This window comes from Pygocentrus nattereri, chromosome 4 (assembly GCF_015220715.1).
Source record: "Pygocentrus nattereri isolate fPygNat1 chromosome 4, fPygNat1.pri, whole genome shotgun sequence".
NCBI lineage: Eukaryota > Metazoa > Chordata > Actinopteri > Characiformes > Serrasalmidae > Pygocentrus > Pygocentrus nattereri.
Window position 1 is genome coordinate 21369584 of NC_051214.1, and position 19139 is coordinate 21388722.

General features: G+C 42.2%; 1 protein-coding gene across 3 annotated transcripts in view; it reads right to left on the minus strand.

Annotated features, from left to right (window-relative positions):
- tprb (translocated promoter region b, nuclear basket protein) overlaps nt 1-19139 on the minus strand; it is a 55135-nt gene that overhangs the window by 367 nt on the left and 35629 nt on the right. The window contains exons 34-49 of one of the 3 annotated variants that reach the window (XM_017722444.2): nt 18282-18355; nt 17985-18181; nt 16127-16417; nt 15831-15973; nt 14189-14269; nt 13929-14114; nt 12433-12564; nt 11976-12048; nt 9735-9895; nt 9528-9596; nt 9030-9127; nt 8279-8385; nt 5849-5947; nt 2982-3135; nt 1380-1498; nt 16-105 (exon numbers count right to left, since the gene is read on the minus strand). In XM_017722444.2, the coding sequence (XP_017577933.2) occupies nt 16-105; nt 1380-1498; nt 2982-3135; nt 5849-5947; nt 8279-8385; nt 9030-9127; nt 9528-9596; nt 9735-9895; nt 11976-12048; nt 12433-12564; nt 13929-14114; nt 14189-14269; nt 15831-15973; nt 16127-16417; nt 17985-18181; nt 18282-18355 (2074 nt within the window). The remainder of the gene's footprint in view (nt 1-15; nt 106-1379; nt 1499-2981; nt 3136-5848; nt 5948-8278; nt 8386-9029; nt 9128-9527; nt 9597-9734; nt 9896-11975; nt 12049-12432; nt 12565-13928; nt 14115-14188; nt 14270-15830; nt 15974-16126; nt 16418-17984; nt 18182-18281; nt 18356-19139) is intronic. The other 2 variants (XM_017722445.2, XM_017722446.2) reach the window with 2 other exon arrangements.

The following is a 19139-nucleotide window of genomic DNA, read 5'->3' on the forward strand; positions in this document are numbered from 1 at the left end:
GGACGGCAGTTTTACCCCTCTTAACGAAGCCTCTGGAGGCCCGTTCTCGAGTCCATTGCCTTCCAGATGCAGTCCTGGCTTTGGGAGGCTGACTGCTGCTTGTGTCTGGGAAAGAGTGAAAGTAAGCGAGAGAGCGAGAGAGAGAAGGTGAAGAAGAATAAGAAGGTGGGGTGAGCAAGATGGAGTGTGAATGTGTTTCACTAAACCACAAAACCATAACTACACTAACAGCGAGTGACAACACTGTGGTTACATCAACACAGCTGCACACCCCTTCAAACTAAACCCAAGCCAAACCTGGGTGTTCGTCATTATACTGTGTATTTAGGTGGGATAAACTGTGCTGTCTTTGGCCCAGATGCCTTGTACAAATGTCAGCAGACTGGGAGTGCAATGAGTCAAATGCCATTTTAAATTAACAGCATTGGTGGGTTATAACAGAATCCTTCTAGGAAACTTCATTTGGTGGGCATCTTGGAAACAGCCTTGTGCAGTTATTTCGAGTCATACATGACCAGACCCCCATTTCTCTGAATGGGGAAAGATCTTTAAACCTGAAACTGGAAGCAACGTTAACATTTCGAAAATCTGTGAAATGGTAAAAATCTGACAAAACGTGTTTGAACAGTTTGTACTGTTCGGCTCAAATAATTGGGGCTGTCGTGGGCTTGGGCCTTACGACCGGAAGGTCACTGGTTCGATCTCCTGAGCCGACAATGTGACTGAGGCGCCCTTGAGCAACACACTTAACCCCCAACTGCTCCCCAGGTGCTGTGGATAGGGCTGCTCACCGCTCTGGGCAAGTGTGCTCACTGCTCTCTAGAGTGTCTTCACTAGAGTGTATGTGATGTTACTACTGCTATTAATATTAGTAGCATAATCACTTGAAGGTAGTTTGACCAGAGGAGGACGGGTCCCCCCTGGTGAGCCTGGTCCCTCCTAAGGTTTCTTCCTCAGTTCTGAGGGAGTTAGTCCTTGCCACTGTCTCCCCTGGCTTGCCCACCGGAGGGGTTTTACATTCTTGTTAAAACGTTGTCTTTTCTAGAATTCTGTGAAGCTGCTTCGTGGCAACATCCATTGTAAAAAGCGCTATACAAATAAATTTGATTTGTTTCACTGGACAGATGGGTTAGATTGCAGGAGCTGAAATTTCCCCGTTGTGGGACTAATAAGGGTCACTTAATCTTAACTTAATGCATGAAACAGGCTGTTTCAGCTACTGCTTATGCACATCTCTCTACAACTGTTCCATAAAGCAGGGCTTTTCTCATTAGTGACCTTCCCAGCAAACTGACATGGCTCCTTTCAATGAAAGGGGTGGGCTTCTTCTGTAAACGGACACCGCCGGACTCAAGGAGGATGCTGGAGGCAGAGTGTACCTGCAGAGCTGGAAGAGGGCTCCTGGCTGGTAGAGGGAAGACTGGCATCGTCTGAAGGCTGGGCTGGCTCCTCTGCCTCTGTCTGAGACGCAGACTCCAACGCTGCCTCAGCACTGCTCCTGCATACACATGCACGCATTCAGTATCAATTCACACTCAGAGTGTCAAAAAGGGTTGGACATATGGGCGGCCAATATATTTGCTGCTAAATGGGAAAATGTAATAAAATCAATCCAACCCAGCAATTGCAGCTTATTATTACAATCAATAATTAAGCACCTGGTTTTTACCTGGCAGATGCACAAGTCACTATTAGCGGGCATTTCCCTTCTTTGAAATTAATTCAAACTACAGCATAGTGGACAATGCCTCTGCCCCACATACAGAAAACTAACTGGGTTCTTCCCTGTTCAGGCAGGAACATCACTGCTTTAAAGTTCCTGGGAGATGACACCTAATGCAGCAATATTAACAGAGTTAATCAGCAATCCATCTCCATGTTGATCCTGTCTTATGATCACTGCATTCCACATACCGTGTGAACTCGCTTTGTTATACATAAAAGAGAATTCTTACTCGTTTTACTGGCCAGCGGCCGTATCACAGAAAATTCTTATCTTTGTGTCGTAAGATCTGACGGGTTAAGATAAGATTTTTCACAAATTCAGAAACAAATCTCATCTCAATTTAAGAATCTTATAGCATCCAATCTTATCTCCAGTTAGGAAATCTTAAACACGTAATCAAGTAATTTAGCCAGACGCTACCATTATTGATGTAAAAAGGGTCAAACAAAACTCAAGTGTGATAAACAAAGTTAAGAATATTGGTTCAGCGCCTTGTGCTGTTTATCAGAGTCGCCGATCCACAGTTTCAGTCTCCGTTTCCCAAACATTTTAGCCGAGCGTGCTAACGTTATACCTCCTAATAAACAGACACGCGTTCAGCTCTGTCTCCTCATTATTTACCATCACTGTATAATACTGTATATAAGAGGGGATGGTGTAGTCTGCAGCAGCTGGGCTTTTAAAACGCTGTTACCCAAAAAAAAAAAAAAAAAAAAACCCTCACAAGTCAAAGTTCCGGCAACTTAGGATGTTTCTGTAACACCGTTTTCTTTTCGAAATAAGATTATAGACTTAACTGTTGTTCTGTAATGGCTTCTGTCCCATTTGTCATGACAACAAAGCAGATAAAATATATTCTCAGACTTCAGAATGTTCTAATTTTCCCCTGATCCTCTTAAACACGCAGAAAATAGCTGCTGTAAATGTTTTATAATATTATACTCCTATTACTAACAACACTTTCCCATGCAAACTTTGCACATGGTTTGCACGATGGATTTTTAAATCAGTGTTAAATGGACTTTTACTGTTACCGCATTAACTCCTAATGGTCACTAGATACAAGCATATATTAAAGGACAGGCTACTGTTACACCGGCCATCACGCTGACTAAGCAAAGAAATCTGAAAATGTCATATCAGCTTCACACAATGGCCCACGTGTGGTAATCCAAATATCACTTGCAATTTTCAGTAGAGCAACCAATATTCTGCAAGTCTGCTGTACATCGAAGGCCACGGAGGCATAGCTCACCCGTCTACTCCAGCTTCCAGTAGGAGGTCGTCATGTTCTTCAGCGGTGCTGGGCCCGGATGCAGTCGTCAAGCCCGGTGTGGACGTGCTGACCATAGGCACAGACTGGGAGGCGTGTTCAGTCACCTCTGAGGATGTCTCTGAAAATGCAGTCACTGTTTGGAAGGAGGCAGAAACAAAGAGCTCTGAATCAAAGTGAGCAACAACATAAAATCAACACATTTATGGCATTTGGCAGACACTCTTATCCAGAGCGACTTACAATTTGATCATTTTACACAGGTAGGCGAAGGTGGTGTTAGGAGTCTTGCCCAAGGACTCTTATTGGTGTAGAGTAGGGTGTTTACCCAGGCAGGGATTGAACCCCAGTCCACAGTGTAGAAGGCAAAGGTGTTAACCATTACATTACACCAAGCACTATGGCCCTTCATTGGATAAATGAAGGAGCATCACAATTCCAAGGGTTCATTCCAGTTACATACTTTCCACCAACAAACTCTTCCACCTGACACCAAAGCTACAGGTTTCAACTCTCCTCCCTCTTTAGTAGGTCATGTGTTGCACCTCCACTGTCTACAGTGGGCGACTTTAACAAATTAGATCAAACAGTTGGTCAACTAACTGTGTAGAGAAAGTCTGGAGAAGAAATTTAACCAGGTGGAAACAAAGACTATGTTTACACAGCAGGTAAAATTGGGTTGGCTGCTCACATTATCTTTTAAATGAGATCAGTCTTAACAGATCAGCTCCTAAACTGACCCACATGCACAAAAGAACAATGCTTCATGCGGCTCATCCAGCAGTAAACAATTTTGACGCCCAGCAAACGCCAGTCGCTCCCAGAGGGTTCAGCTTCACCTTCGCCAGCATCATATGAGCGATTATGAAGTTTCAATAGTTGACAGCTGTGCTCATCACCCAGAATGTGCTCGAGTTTGCTGTAAAGGGGGTCCATTATTTGGCCTCGGCCACTTCTTTGGTTTGTGTCCTTGGATTCTGTAAACTGTTGTCTGGTGCTGCAGCCTCGGCTCCTCCGGCCGCGTTCGGCAGTTACGTTCGAAACATGGAGCGGTTGTGAGGAGTCTCTCCTAATTTTTTGGTACAGAAACATCAGCCTAAATGTTTGAGTCTCAGCAGTGCGAAATTATGACGAATGGGAGTTGAACTGACGTAAAAAAAAAAAAAAAAAACAAACAAAAAAAAACACAACAAACAAAAAAAAACCACGAATTCAGACAGAGTCGCATTGCCACAGATCGGAACGTATTGGATTTCAGTACCACATATGAAAGCATCTCAAATCGGAATTGAAAGTGTCCGATTCAGTGAGGTTTTTACTGTTTACACTGACACACGGACACACATCTGCGTCACATACGGAGAAAAAGATCTGATTTGGGCCACTTTTACCTGCTGTGTAAACGCAGCCAAAGCCTGGGGCGGTTTATCTTCTCTTATAATGCTGTCGGTGAGCTTGTGCTTCACTGATGGGTTAATAAGCTCACAAGTGTACAAACCCACAGGATTCTGTAAAGACACTTCAAACGGTAATGATCTGAAACACTTTCCTCTGCTCTCCTTTTGTTACTTCATTACCAGTGTATTTGTTTATGGCTTTGCTTTATGCTTTACGATTCATTACTGGTGACCCCTACAACACCCATCATTGTATACTATATGAAAAGGTTGGCTGGTCAACTCTGCCTGTGCGTCGGGAGACACATTGGCTTCTTTTTATTTATAAAGCGCTTACTGGCCATCGTACATCACAAAAACGCTCAGTGTAAATAACGCAGTTTATTTTATTTTATTTAGACTCGTTCCAGTGACTGGATCACCCTTCAGGTGCCGAGAGCTTTTACAGAGCTGGGAAAATCTGCTCTTAGCTACAGTGCCCTAGCGAGCTGGAATTCATTACAGGAAACTCAAACTTTGGTGTTACAGGAACATTCTAAACTTTCAGTCTCTAACCACCTCTGTCCAGCCTGACACTGCTTTATTTGATTTTACTTAACTTTTAATGACTTTTGGTATGTTTTAGCCATGTCTTTGCTATTGCTTTTACTACTGTACTTATATCTCTACTTAATTTTTTTTTTTTTTACTTCTTTTATTAGTAATTTTTATTTTATCATTGGCAATTTGTCTTAGGTAGCGCTGTCGCCTCACAGCGAGGAGGGCCTGGGTTCGATTCCCCGGCTGGGTGATCAGGGTCCTCTCTGTGTGGAGTTTGCATGTTCTCCCCGTGTCTGCGTGGGTTTCCTCCGGGTTCTCCGGTTTCCTCCCACAGTCCAAAGACATGCAGTCAGGCCAATTGGACATGCTAAATTACCCCTAGGTGTGAGTGTGTGAGTGACTGTCTGTGTCTGTGTGTCTGCCCTGTGATGGACTGGCGACCTGTCCAGGGTGTATCCTGCCTTCCGCCCGAAGACTGCTGGGATAGGCTCCAGCACCCCCCCGCGACCCTGACGGAGAAGCGGCTTAGAAAATGGATGGATGGATGGATGGAATTTGTCTTAGATCTCTCTTTTATTTCATTAATTAGTTCTTCTTTATTTTATCTTTATCTGCTCTGTTACTTGGTTTTATAAGCTGTTATATTGTGATTTTAAATCATTTATTGATTTAAGTTTATTGGTACCTTAAAAGTAAAATTTTATATGATTATTATTTAATTATAGCATTTGATTTTTTTTTTTTTTTTTACTGTACAACTTCTCAATCACTGATTACTCGGCTACACTGTAAATGAGGGGCACCTTCACTGTATTCCGAGTTAAAATAAAGGTTGATTGATTGATCTGTACATGTACACATTTTTGGACAGGTAAACAATGTTTGTGTGAGTGTGTTACTAGTAACACATACCAGGAGCGGCCACCTGGAGCGGTGTGGTGGGGACGCTGCGTCCTCCTGACTCCTCCTCATGAGCAGGCAGGAACAGGGGGCTGTCGTAGATGCCCAGCCCTGTGAAGGAAAAAACGCACATGGGCACACCATCAGCACTATACACACCTCCCCACACACTGGCAGGTTATCAGATACACCCAGAATAGAGACGCACACTGCAGTTTCTGGTCAGCGGTGGTCCTGTGGTTGTCGCTTCACTAATCATAAACTGCCGTGACACCAACAAGCTAGAGGTATAATAGTGAACAGTGTTTCTGCACCCGTCACACACCGCTGTCACCAAAGGGTTGAGAATCATCCACCAAACAATAATACAGGGTGATTCAAAAAGACTCATCTGATTTCCAAATGATTAATTTCACCTGTAAATCGTTACAGATCAATGCAGTGAACTGTAACTGGTTTAAATGAGCATAAAGTTTATTATGTAATTGTACAAGGTCTCAGTCTGAACTTCCTCCAGCTGTACGGACATCAACACCAGTCAAACTCATCCCATACTGGATTGGATCACGGCTCTTTCAGTGTGATTTCGGAGATCATCCAGTGCTGTGGAACCAACGATGAACACTGAGCTGTTGGAGCTTCATTGCCCACGAAAATCACGCTGCACAGTTTTGATGGATTCACTCTTATTGAAGTGGAGAACGCAGAACGCTTTCTGCTCAGGGGTCTCATCTCCTCTCAGACTGAAAGAGCCGTCTTCCACTGACAGTCAGAAACTCTATGACCATCTCTTACAATTGGATTGTGATTGGTTCCTAGACGGCTCACACCTGTAAAGTATGGTGCTTTGAAAATCTTCTTGAATCACCCGGTGTTTAGCCACTGAAGCCAGAAACTGACCACAAAGGGCAAAAGGATGACTATCAAACTGTGAATGAAAGAAGATGAGCCACACTCTAACTGGGCATCTACAAGGTGTAGAAACAATGTAGATGTGTCTAATAAGGTGGCTAGTAAGTGTACACAGAACGGTGGTCCCTTTCCATTGATGGAAGGGGATTGATTGTGCAGCAGACAGAACACATTCAGTAACCAAACAAAATAGAAAATGTACTCGTTAAAATGGCCAAATACGAAAACGGCCAAAATACACCATTTCAACATTACTTTTAAAGAGCCCTCATCCACGTTTCCTTTCCATTTCCAAGATCTTTGATGGCATCTTAAGGGCCATTCCATTACTTTATGAGCTTTATAAGTGAAGCGTGTTAGATGAGCCTTCGGTGGGGTGTGGGTAGGGGGCCCTTTACAAATGCAAAAAAAGGTGGACGAAGCTGTTTATAAGCCTTAGCCACAAAAAAAAAAAAAAAAAAAAAAAAAAAAGATTTTATGCAAGACTGGTACATCCTCATCACTTTACTCTTCTAGCTGGCTAGCTAACATGCTAAAGGGTACACAGCTAGCAACAACAAATACGACAGTTTCAAAACAAAACGTACAGCCAAACAAGCAATGATTCACATAATTTATGTATGTGATGCTCAAACCTCTGAGCAAACGTTTTGAAGTCTAATGGTAGAAGAGGTGGGTTTAAACCCCATGCCTGATTAGGTATACCTGATTGTGCTCTTGGGCAAGGCAATTACCCCCCCCCCCACCCACCCTCCTCTGGCACAGCCATCTTGCTGGTTTTATTTTTCTTCCCATAACTCTGTTTGGAGTCTCTGAAAAACGTCCATTTGGAGGACTACATGACGCTTGTCATGTAGCCCCAACACTTCACCCCACCCCTCTATCTCAACAAGAATCAGGACACCCTACCCTTAGATGTGAACGCACAAAACAGAGGGCTAAGGGCTCAGTGGTAGGGGCAAGGGGTGAAATGGGACTGCGCCTAAATGGCACATAATGAACGCTGCATTATGTCAGCTGACTGGTGTTTATCCTATTGTGGCGTTCCACTCAAACACTCTTACTGGGTTTGTAGGTCAGGAGGTTTTAATTAGCCAATTACTCAAGCAGACTTGTAATTGTCAGATGCCACAGATGTTGAAGCCACACCATAAAAGGTGTTTAAAAGATGCTGTTTGAACATTTTCTTCGCCTCCAAGGTCCCACAAAATGCATTAACCTGAAATAGAGCGAAGCTACACACATGGTGTGGGATGTTTATACTGTTAGAATAATTCATCCAAAGAAACAGACTTGTGGACTAATCTGACTGCTAGAGCAATTTATCATTTTTAATTTAAATATAATGTCTAGACAGCCACATGTGGACGAAATCAAATTCCAGTGCCTTATGTAACAACTTTTGGTTGCTGGGCTCCAATGTAGTCACTGGTCTGACTCCTTTTGTTGATCAACAATGACCTGATTATTCTGCATGTGCTTCAAATTGAAATGTGAACTAGCAGGCAGAGATCAGAGGAAACAGGCTACCTCCTTGTGCAGCCAGCAGGCCCATGTCAGAGTGCGTGGAGCTCGCCTGCGGGACGTCGTCTGGGAGGCCGAACCCAAAACGTGGCACTCCGGCTACCTGTGGAGAACTTTCACAACATGTCCGGTACAGTTTTGGTCAGCACCAGAAACAGAACAACGAAAGTACATCCCACTCTTACCTCTAAATTAATAATAATAATAATAATAATAATAATAATAATAATAATAATAATAATATTATTATTATAAAAAATTATAATAATAAGGACATAGGTTCCAAAACAGGGACTTTAAGTATCACCGTTTTATTGCTTTTATAGATACCACATAACCAACAAATCTTTTTGAGAATACTTATGTTAAATGATATCAAGGTTATAAGTGTATGGCTATTAAGGTGGAACAAAGGAAGGTAAACAAGGGCAAAATTTTTATCACTGTAATATAAAATGCCACCATAAAGTGGGGGAAGAAAGAATAACTTAAAATGCCAATATTTCTTTAATATTTCATTCAAAAATAGGGCTGCAACAGCTTATATTAAACCTGAAGTGGGGTGGCACAAACATCAAAGAACGTTCAATTTAGTTTTGTTTTATAACAGTCACCAGTAAGTCCTGGCAGTATTTTGTACTTTGTTTCCACGCTGCTTGTGGCAAGCTTTTCCGTTAACACTTGCTGAGTGATCTGGAGAAGAGCCTAAAGCTCTACTCTGAACTGGTCTTTTCTCATCATCACTGCAGGGGCTTACTTGACTGTCTCATTGAAGCAGTCTGACCGATGAACCATCAGAGTCGGGGTGCTGGGGACCATGCGGTCTTCCTCTTCATAGAAATGCTGTTGTGGCTGCTGGACATGCAGAAGCAGGAGAGAAAACAGAACAGAAACATGAAACATTACTATAAATACACTGATCTGCCAGTTTACGACCTTCCTTTTACCTACACTCACTGGTCATTTTATCATAAACATCTGCCACATGGATGCACTTTGCAGGTTTGCAGTTACTGACTGTAGCTCCTCTGCTACAGCAAAATTTATCAGCTCCTCCACCAACCTAATGGCAAGGAACCACCACCGACCAGATATTATCTGGGTGCTGAACCAGCACAGCAGTGATACCGACATGGCAGCAACATGTCAGTGAGTGCTGCCTATTGATAAAATGGCCTTCGTGGGTAGATAGAAGACCTAATAAACTGGCAACTCTGCGTATGTCTCATTCCCACAAATAGAAAGGACTACTCACTGCACTACCAGCCACTCCAGAAGTAAGCTGAAGGCTACGTGCACTTGTCTGCCGTCTGACAGGGATGCGCTGCGGAAACACATTCGTCTGACTGTCAAGCAAGCGTTCACACTTTCCCCGGAAGCACACAGGCAATTAGTCATAAACCCACAAGCACAGTAAACATGGCAGAGACTTTTGCTGCTGTGGTTGCTGGTGCAACTGTACCTGGACTTGAGCAGGCGGACCCAGCTCCTGTGTGGGCGGGGCCAGAACGTTGAGCCGAGGAGGCAGTGGATGCTGAGGTCTCCGTGGTGACTGTGGAGGGCGGGGAGCAGAGCTGCTGATTGGTTGCTCTGTGGTGAAGGACCCAGATAAGCTGGCACCCACTGAGGATAAAGAATAAGAGACGCTCATGAAGAAAACCGCTTCAGTTAGGAAACCAATTTCAATTAGTGAAAAATATAAATAAGAACTTAATTATTAAGAGTCAGATATAATATTACTGATATGTTATGTTGCATTCATCAATGCACTGATGTACATGCAGTCACTAGTTGTGGGCATTTACATTTTTTTCAGCTCACTCAAACGGAGCATAGCATAGTGGATAACACCACCACATGAGCAAGACTGGAGGTTTGATACCCCATCCAAGTAGGAAAGTCACTGCTATACTTATAAGAGAGCTTAGGAAAGTCTTTTAGGCTATGCTCACATTACAAGCCTTGTTGCTCAAATAACATTTCCTGCTAAAATCTGATCTCTCTGACATGATGGTTCATACTTGTTTAGGTAAGTGATTCAAATCTTGTCATTAATGTGATGAACCAGCGTCCTAAAATGTCCCTCATGACCACGTCCTACTCAGTAACGTCACGTGACTGAATCACTGTATCATCAGCACAAACTAACGAGCAGAACGAGCTTCGCTGAGAAGATCATTAACTCTGATCAGCTCTCAGCTTCATTGCTAGAGCCAAATGAAGGAGAAAAAGGTGAGATGAGCTGCTTTTCCACCGTTTACACGCTTTAATGTGTGTTCAGCACTGCTGCCATGGTAACACGATGGCGCAGTGGAGAAAAAGCACATGAATTCTGATCTGAGTGTAACATTAAGGATGAAAAGATCAGATTTGCATGTTCACACAGCCCTGAAAACACCAGGAAAAAAAAAAAAAAAAAAAAAAAAAAAAAAAAAAAAAAAAAAAGATTTGTGCCACTGAAACTGCTTAGAGTAAATGTTTCCATGACAACGAACATCATGAGATCCAGTCAGTGAGATGAGCAGCAGTGAGCAGTGCTTGTGTTTTTAATTGCTTTTAAATGATGTCAGACTCAGGAAAACATCCTTCACATGTCCTTATTAAAGAAGGCCGAGAGGATGACGTCGTGCTCTGAGACACATAAGCTGAACGTCCGTCTTACTGCCGTCTTTTAAAGATCAGAGCATAAACTTCGTCTCCCCTGCAGACCAGTTTCTGCTCCGCCATGTTGAACAGTATAAACTCTCACTATGACGCGACGCGCACATGCAGAATGGACCTAAACTTTCCGATAGGGAACGTAATCGGATACAGCCATTTACACGGATGTTATTCTTCTATTTAACGGACAGATTATTTACAGGATTACCGACCTCGTTCAACCGGATATAAAATTATATTCTGAATGGCCTCAACTGGGCTAGGCTATTGCGACTGAGGTGTTTACATGGATGCATTCTATTCTGATTGAGCTATTAGTCAGATTATTAATGGATTATTAGGTTGCATGCAAACGTGGCTAGTGATGGAGGAGTTGGAACACGCCACTGTTGTGTCTCAGTAGACGTCACTTTATTCTCATGTTCACCCTGCATTTACATCATTTTCATGTCCAGTCGACGTGAACATTGAACGACTGAAATTAAACACATTCTAATGAAGTGTATTTTATCCACTCAGCTACAACAAAAATCTGCTTTTTAAATGGAAGAAGGAAATTTTTTTTTTTTTAAAAATCTCTCATTAGGGTCTAAATCTGAACAAATTAGACAAACACAATCATTTAACATCACAAGAACGTGATTAACTGGAATTATCTTAATCATGATCAGCTAAAAAGGTTTACATAAATTATTAACGTTTACAATAACTGTCACATTCACTTTCAGACTCATGGCCACATAAGATCAATCAATGAGCCAAACTGAGCTTTAACCCATCACTGCACTTATACATGAATTATAGTATGAGCTTGTTCTAAAATTAAATCAATAAATGCAAATAAATAAACAGAACAGAAAAAGGAATAGATTAGAATAAAAATAATGTTTATTAATATTATCAGACAACACAACTTGAGCCTGTATTTGTTGGTTGTTTATGGCCCATGAATTTCATCAAGCTCCTTCTTACTTGGTCTTAAATCGTGACAAAGAGCATCTGAAATAATCTGCACAGTTAAAAGTGGATTATGATGGCTTACTGGTGAAAGCCTGAGAGTCCAATGCGCCAAGACTCTCCTCTGTCTCAGTGCCGGGGTCTGTAGCATCAGGACCCTGAGAGAGAGAGTGCGACAGAGAGAAAATGAGTTATTTATTTATAATTACCTGATCAATAAGAGAATTAAGTGAGACAGAGATAAAGTCTGGCTCACATACACCAACAGTACAGTGCAGGGTTTTTGCCAATCATTTCCCAATACTCTTTACAAAAGTGCAGTCTCTCTCCAGACAGGGTGTGGAGGTGTTTGGGTATGAGGTACATGTGCGTCCTCATGCCCAGACACTCTTCCACACCCTCTCTAGATGCTTATGACATGCTAGCAATTAACACAATAGTAATAGTAAACACATGGAGTACACAATATAAAAATGGCACTGCACCCAAACGGAAAGACACTGAAGCCTGTCTGGTGGCTGAACGTGTACAAATGTGTCTACCTCCGTGTCGTCCCCCTCATAGGCCTCATTAGGATCTCCACTGCCGCTCCCCTCGTTGCTCTCCTCTCCTTCTTCTCCCATTCCTCCTTCATCGTCGTCATCATCCTCTTCCTCCTCCTCTTCTTGGTAATCCTGAGGCAATGAAATAACACCAGCACGTCAATACCACCATTTTTGCATGACAACTTTACCGTGTACAAGTTGAAACACTAGAGCATGTAGATTATAAAGCAGAACTGACTCAAAGAACCTTCTGAAAAGGTTCTGTTTCAAGGATTATGCTGCATATAAGGTATCTCTTTTGGCAAATTAATTTAAACAAATTAATTTATTTCTCCCCTGAGGTCCACTTAAGCCGTTTGTGTATGTGTATATGTGACAAAAGCTATTCAATTTCACATGAACATTTTCCAGCATGTCTTCATGCTTTAGAATTAAATGTGCTCCTTTTGTTACGGTGCCTCATGGCATTTTCACACATGGGCCGTTTCTGTGTATGACGTGGACTATGAGGCTCTACTCAAGATAAAGCCAGTCAGTGATCAAACAGCAGCGCTGACATATTAAAGTAATATAATAAATATAATATAATAAAAAATAAATAAAGATGATCTGCGAGAGCCTGTGTGATTTTAGTGTGTTTAATCTCAGGGCACACAACACAGAGTTTTAAGCTGCTTTAACACTGAACTCACCGCTGCTCTTTCAAACTCACAACTTCAATGCAGATATGGATTTTTGCTGGGTGGACCCCGGTGACGAGCACAGAAGAAAACGGAGCCCACAACAGCAGGCGCAGGGTCATTTTTTCAAAATTGCACAATGCACTTTGGGCAATCGTTTCAGCACTGCTCTGGTAGTTCCTCTCACCACATAAAGGTCAGATTTATTGAAGAACGCTGCCCAATTCATGAGGTCTGCGTAATAAAACACTGTAAAATCAAAGGGGTCTGAGTTCTAATAAAGTTGTAGTCTGGTCCTTTGAGATCTTGACAGAAAACAGTCCTCTTTATAGTTCACTTACAGTGCAGTTGGTTCCCCTTCAGGTTCATTTTACCAGAACTCAGTTCGGTTCATTTAAAAAGAGCTATGTGAAAACACTGTTTGAGACACTGTCAGTGACCCATTTTCTGACAGGCTGCCCTGCACTGTGCCTCTATTAAAAAAACAGAGTGTGCTGAAACACTCCTTATAACTTCAGCATGAATGGGCAGAACCAAGTTGCTGTGAGCTGAACAGGCAGGTAAACGTAATGTTTAGATAATATCCTGCCATCCGCTTGGGACAGGCTCCAGCAACCCCCATGACCCTGAGGGAGGTGTGTGTGGGTGTGTGTGTGTGTGTGTATGTATAATAAATCAAACAAAAAAAAGAAGATGAAAATGAGGTTTTCCATTAGATAAATATCATGATGGTACATTACATGTGGTCATGATGCTCAGCGCTGGTATGATCAGTTATGGACCTTCAGATAAAGAGGTGTTCAGTAGCGTTACCTGTTCCTCTTCATCTGTCTCCTCCTCTTGCTCCTCTTCACTTTCTGAATCACTGACAATAACAATGACTGGCTCATCGGGCTCATCCTGGCTGTGTGCAGCCTCGGGCTCCTGAGAGAACATTATCTCCTGAGACATCCCGTATTCGGCCCCCCTCTCCAGGGTGGGGTAGTTCAGCTCCAGCTCCTAAACAGACACATTATTATTATAGCTATAGCAAATATATGGCAACACACACATGCATATACACGAATACGTACCTCAGTGGCATCAGGGGCTTCTTGGCTTTCACCTGGCACAACACTCTCAGCCTCAGTGCTGTCCTCAGCAAGCATCTCCTCCTACCACACACACACACACACACACACACACACACACACACACACACCTTTCACTAAAGGGCTCTATAAATATTGCCACCCCAATTGCTTAGCAAAACGAGAATTTCTAATTAAGTAAACTTAATCTAAACTAAGAGCCTAATTAATATTTTTTTTATTAACAAAACATGTATTATTGGCACTACTAAACATTCTTATGAAGAAAATCTAAAGCACGTAACTAAAGATGCAGGTACTATAATATTTTATCATCATGATGTTTATCACAGTAACAAAACTCAATAATATGCGTCTCTGTGAATACAGTAGATATTGTCCATACTTAAAGAACACTGACCAACTGCCTACTTCATAAACCAGAGAACATAATTAGTCCTGCTTCACTGGATAATCACCACTAGGAAGATTAGAGAAAACAAAAATGAAATAAAATTAGCTGACCTTCAGAAATTAAAGACTGGCTTTTTAAAAGTGCTACATGCCTGAAAATGCACTCGGTCTCTACTGTTAGGGCGATAATTAAGAAGTTCAAAACAACCGGAGCTGGACAAGCTTAATTTGTGCACACGCACAGTGAGGAGAACAGTCAAAGAGGCATATATTTCAATAAGGATCGCAATTAGGGATTTGCAGAAGATGGCAACGTTACCTCCACTCCAACAAACCATTTAGAAGATGTGCCTTTTCTTCATCTAACCACAAACGGAAGTGCCTGGAGCTCTCTAGGTGCTACTGGCACTTTTTTTTTTTAAACCAGGTTCAGTCGAGAGAAAAATAGAGCTTTTTGGTAATAAACACACAAAGTGGGTTCGGTGTAAAAAGCAGAATGGTCAGATAGAAAAGAACATAAGCCATTGTTAAATTTTGTGTAGAATCTGTAATATTTAGGGTGCTGTTTTTCCAAAAAAGGTCCTGGTTACCAAGTTAGGATACATATCATCATAGACTCCATGATGTTTCAAGAGCTTTCAAATACAAATCTGGCTACTTCTGTCAAAAACCCAAACCTGGGCTGTATTTCCAACAGGACAATAATTCAAAGCATGCATATATCATCCCACAAAATCATTCAAACTTTCGACATGGTCATTTTAGTCCCACAACCTAAACCCAGGTGATAACCTATAATGTGAGCTGAAAAGCAAAAAGAGAGGATGTAAGACCCTGGAGGATCTGGAGAGACTGTGTTGAGAAGGGGTACCAGACTATTTGCTCAATATTCTCTAAACCTTTCAAACAGAGAAAATTTGATGGTGTTATGATGGCACATGGAGCTTGCAAAAAGCACTACATGTAAGGGAGCCAAAGACTCTGATGTGCATTTTGTTTGTTTGTTTAAATAAACAAATATTAATATTTTATAAGGCTTTTTATGTCTGATGTCTCACATTCTCAGCTTAAGCCAAGCAACAACAAAAATTTCTCTCATTGCCCATCTTTACCAGTAGTGTCAGCCAATAATTATGGAAGTGACTCCATTAACAGAACTGATATTAGTAACATTTGCATGTGTAGTAGGACAGGCTGCTCTAAGCTGCTGATGTACCGGCTGACGTCTTACCTCCAGCCCCACTCTCTGCATGCGGAGCTTCTTGGATATCGGGGGCTCAGTAGGCTCCTCCTGGGGCTCAGTGTCCACAGGCATGTTCTCCTGCTCTTCCTCCCGAGGCCGCTTGGATAAAGCGCTGCCAGGAGTGGCTGATACTACAAAAGCACATGAGCAGAAATGTTACTGCATGTTTAATTTTCTGCCATTTACATTCATTATTGCTTCTGCTATAATTCTCTGCAAGTTCTCAGTCACATAAGACTAACTAGAACTGATCTTTTTGGATGAGGCATTCGTTTGAAGGTCACCTGCTCCAAATACAGCTGTAGATGTGGAAGGCCTCTCCATCTGCGAGGTGCTCGGTGCAGCCTCCATCATCACAGCAACTGCAGTAGCAGCTGGCTCCTGACTAGCTGGCTCAGCGGGGGGCAGGCTCTGTTGCTGTGTAGGCTGGACAAAGGCGGTTGTCTGGCTCTGCTGAAAGCTGAGCATGGGCTGTGCAAGTGTGGTCTGCACGTTGGGGCTGGTGGAGCGTACTGAGCCACTGGGGGTACTGTATACTGGAACATGCTCCAGTGAAGCGTCTGATGACTGCAGGGCTGGAAGAAAGCAATTGGGGTAAAATAAATTATTTCAAAAATAAATAACTGTTAGTGCTGATCAAGTCCCATCAACCTTCATTAGTTAAAGATGGATAGTGGTGTTCTGGCCCAACATACTGCACAGGTATAGGCACGGATATTACCCTTAAAACAGACTGGCTGTCAGCCAGACGTAACATTCATATCTGATAGTGTTCACACTTTATTTGGATGGTCCCCATACAGATCTATAGATATTTAATAATATCTGGTGATAGCTGATTGTCATCAATATTAAGGTTAGGGTTAGGTTAAGGAGTAGATGCAGGTTTTGCTTTGAGGTTAAGATTAGGGTTAGGTCTTAGCTTAGGGACATATTTAATAGAATCTTTCACACACAACTTCAAGTTCAGTGGCATTTAATAGATATTTAGCGTGTTAAAAGACTGACTGACTATCTACAGTGGACCATCCAAATAAAGTGTTACCAATAAAGTTTTAGTCAATAATATTTTAAGATTAAAATGCAATTTTAGATTAAAAAAAAAACAAAAAAAAAAACACTGCAGTCTTAGGAGCAGTCCCATTTCACCCCTCGCCCCTACCACTAAGCCCTTAGCCCTGTTTTTCGTGTTCACGTCTAGGGGTAGGGTGTCCTGATTTTTGTTGAGATAGAGGGGTGGGGTGAAGTGTTGGGGCTACATGACCCTCCAAATGGAGGTTTTTCCAGAGACTCCAAACAGAGAGATATGAAGGGAAAAAAAAGCTGCAAGATCCCACAAATGTGGGAATTTTCTCCATCAAAAATTACGACAAACACCCCAACTGCTGCTGTATTTCAGCAGCAATTACTGTTGCTGAATTATTTCTATGACTCATGATTCACACTTCACATGCCAAGGGTTGTGATGTAAACATGCTAGAAATGCTAGAGAAACCCGTCTAGTCATAATTGGTCGCAGTGGTGGTGATGGGAACGAGACGTCCACCTCAAAGCTCACTCACAGACATTAAATGGTTTTGAATACACTGTGTGATACCCAAGCCATTTTTTACAATAATTTCAGCCTTGAAATCCTTTCATGGTGGAGGGATACATAACTTGCAGGGCGCTGTGAGACAAAGTAGTCCCCAATAAAACTTTACAATATTTTACCATTATCAACATGGCAGTTTTGATAGTAAATGAAATGGGTGTATTTCTGTTGTCATGGCGACCCCTGGTTCCCATCATCACCACTGTAAAGACTAATGAAGTTTCTTTGCAGTGAAACCACTCTGAAGGTCTTTAACAGCTTGACCATTGAACTATCCAAGAGTTTTGAAAAATGGGTTGCCCTTTAACTTTCCCCAAACCTGATACTAAATCTAATACCTTAACAACCCAAAACCTAACCTAAACCTGCTGGTAATGAACTAGATAGTTTCACTAGATGGTTCACATCTTTAAAACTATAGAACTAAGATTTCTTTATTATGCCAATAGGAGAGTATCAACTGTCATCTGTAATTAGTTTGATTATACAATTTCTGGTGAATTAGTTTCCAACACAGACACTGCAAAAGTACCGAAGCCATGGATTACCTTCCTGGCTCTCCAGCTGGGTGGTGGGCATTACTGTAGCAGTGGGAGTTGGAGTGGGCACAGGGGCAGGAGTGATCATTGGCTTGATGCTTGCTCTTGGAGTGGGCTTGTTCCCAGGAATGGCCGGAGGCTTACTGGGGGTCGCCACCAGCGGAGTGGGCTTTATATTAGCGGTAGGAGGCTCAGAGGTGCTTGCACTTTAAATACAAAGTGTGAGAGAACAAAGATATATATTTTAAAACACTTAAAAACAAATAACTTAAACTTGGTGATGAAAATATCAACCGATCAGCATACCTTCCCCGCTCAGTCGCTGGAGTGGGCTTCAGAGAGATCTGCCTCTGTTCCGTAGCCCTCTGCTGCTCCTGAGTCTGAGAAGACAAAACAAGGAATAACCATGAAACAAAGTGCCAAACATCAACACAGAGGCATGAACAATCCAAAACAAATAAATACATTTGCATATCCATTCATGACATCCTGCTCACTTCAGTTTACACTCTTGAAAAGATGCGCCAAAAAACTTCTATTCTAGAATGGAAAGCCTCTGGTATATCCTTAAAGCCACGCATACACTGCGGTTTTAGAAATCTTGTTCTTTGGTCAGAGCTCATGCTGTATGTTTGCTCATCGTGCACGGCCAAAGCCTGCGATTCATATACTCACACTGTACGAAAACAACCGGCCCGTCTGACAGGAGCGCTTCCACTACGTGTGAAACTCGGCTGCTATAGATGCATGTCTATAATAAAGCTGTTTCATTCAAAACAAGCTGCGCCTCCGATGTCCTGATCAAAACACCGAGTCTCAAATGGCTCCCTGCTCCCTACACAGTGCAGCACATATTAAAAGAGTTGAACCTGCACCCATACAGTGCAACATGTCTAAGAAATAGCCTTGAGAGGTTCAGTCGGGTGAGTACAGTTCCATACTGAAGAAACGGCACTATTTTGGGGTAGAAGTCAGATTTCTCCATTGATGACAAAAAAAAAAAAAAAAAAAAAAAAAAAAAAAGGCTAAAACAGCTTTGCTAATTTCTGCCACACAGCACTGAAGCTGAAGAACAGGTGGTACAGGCAGCTCTACGAACACACACACACACACACACACACACACACACACACACAAAAAACACTATTTATACCTCGCAATTCA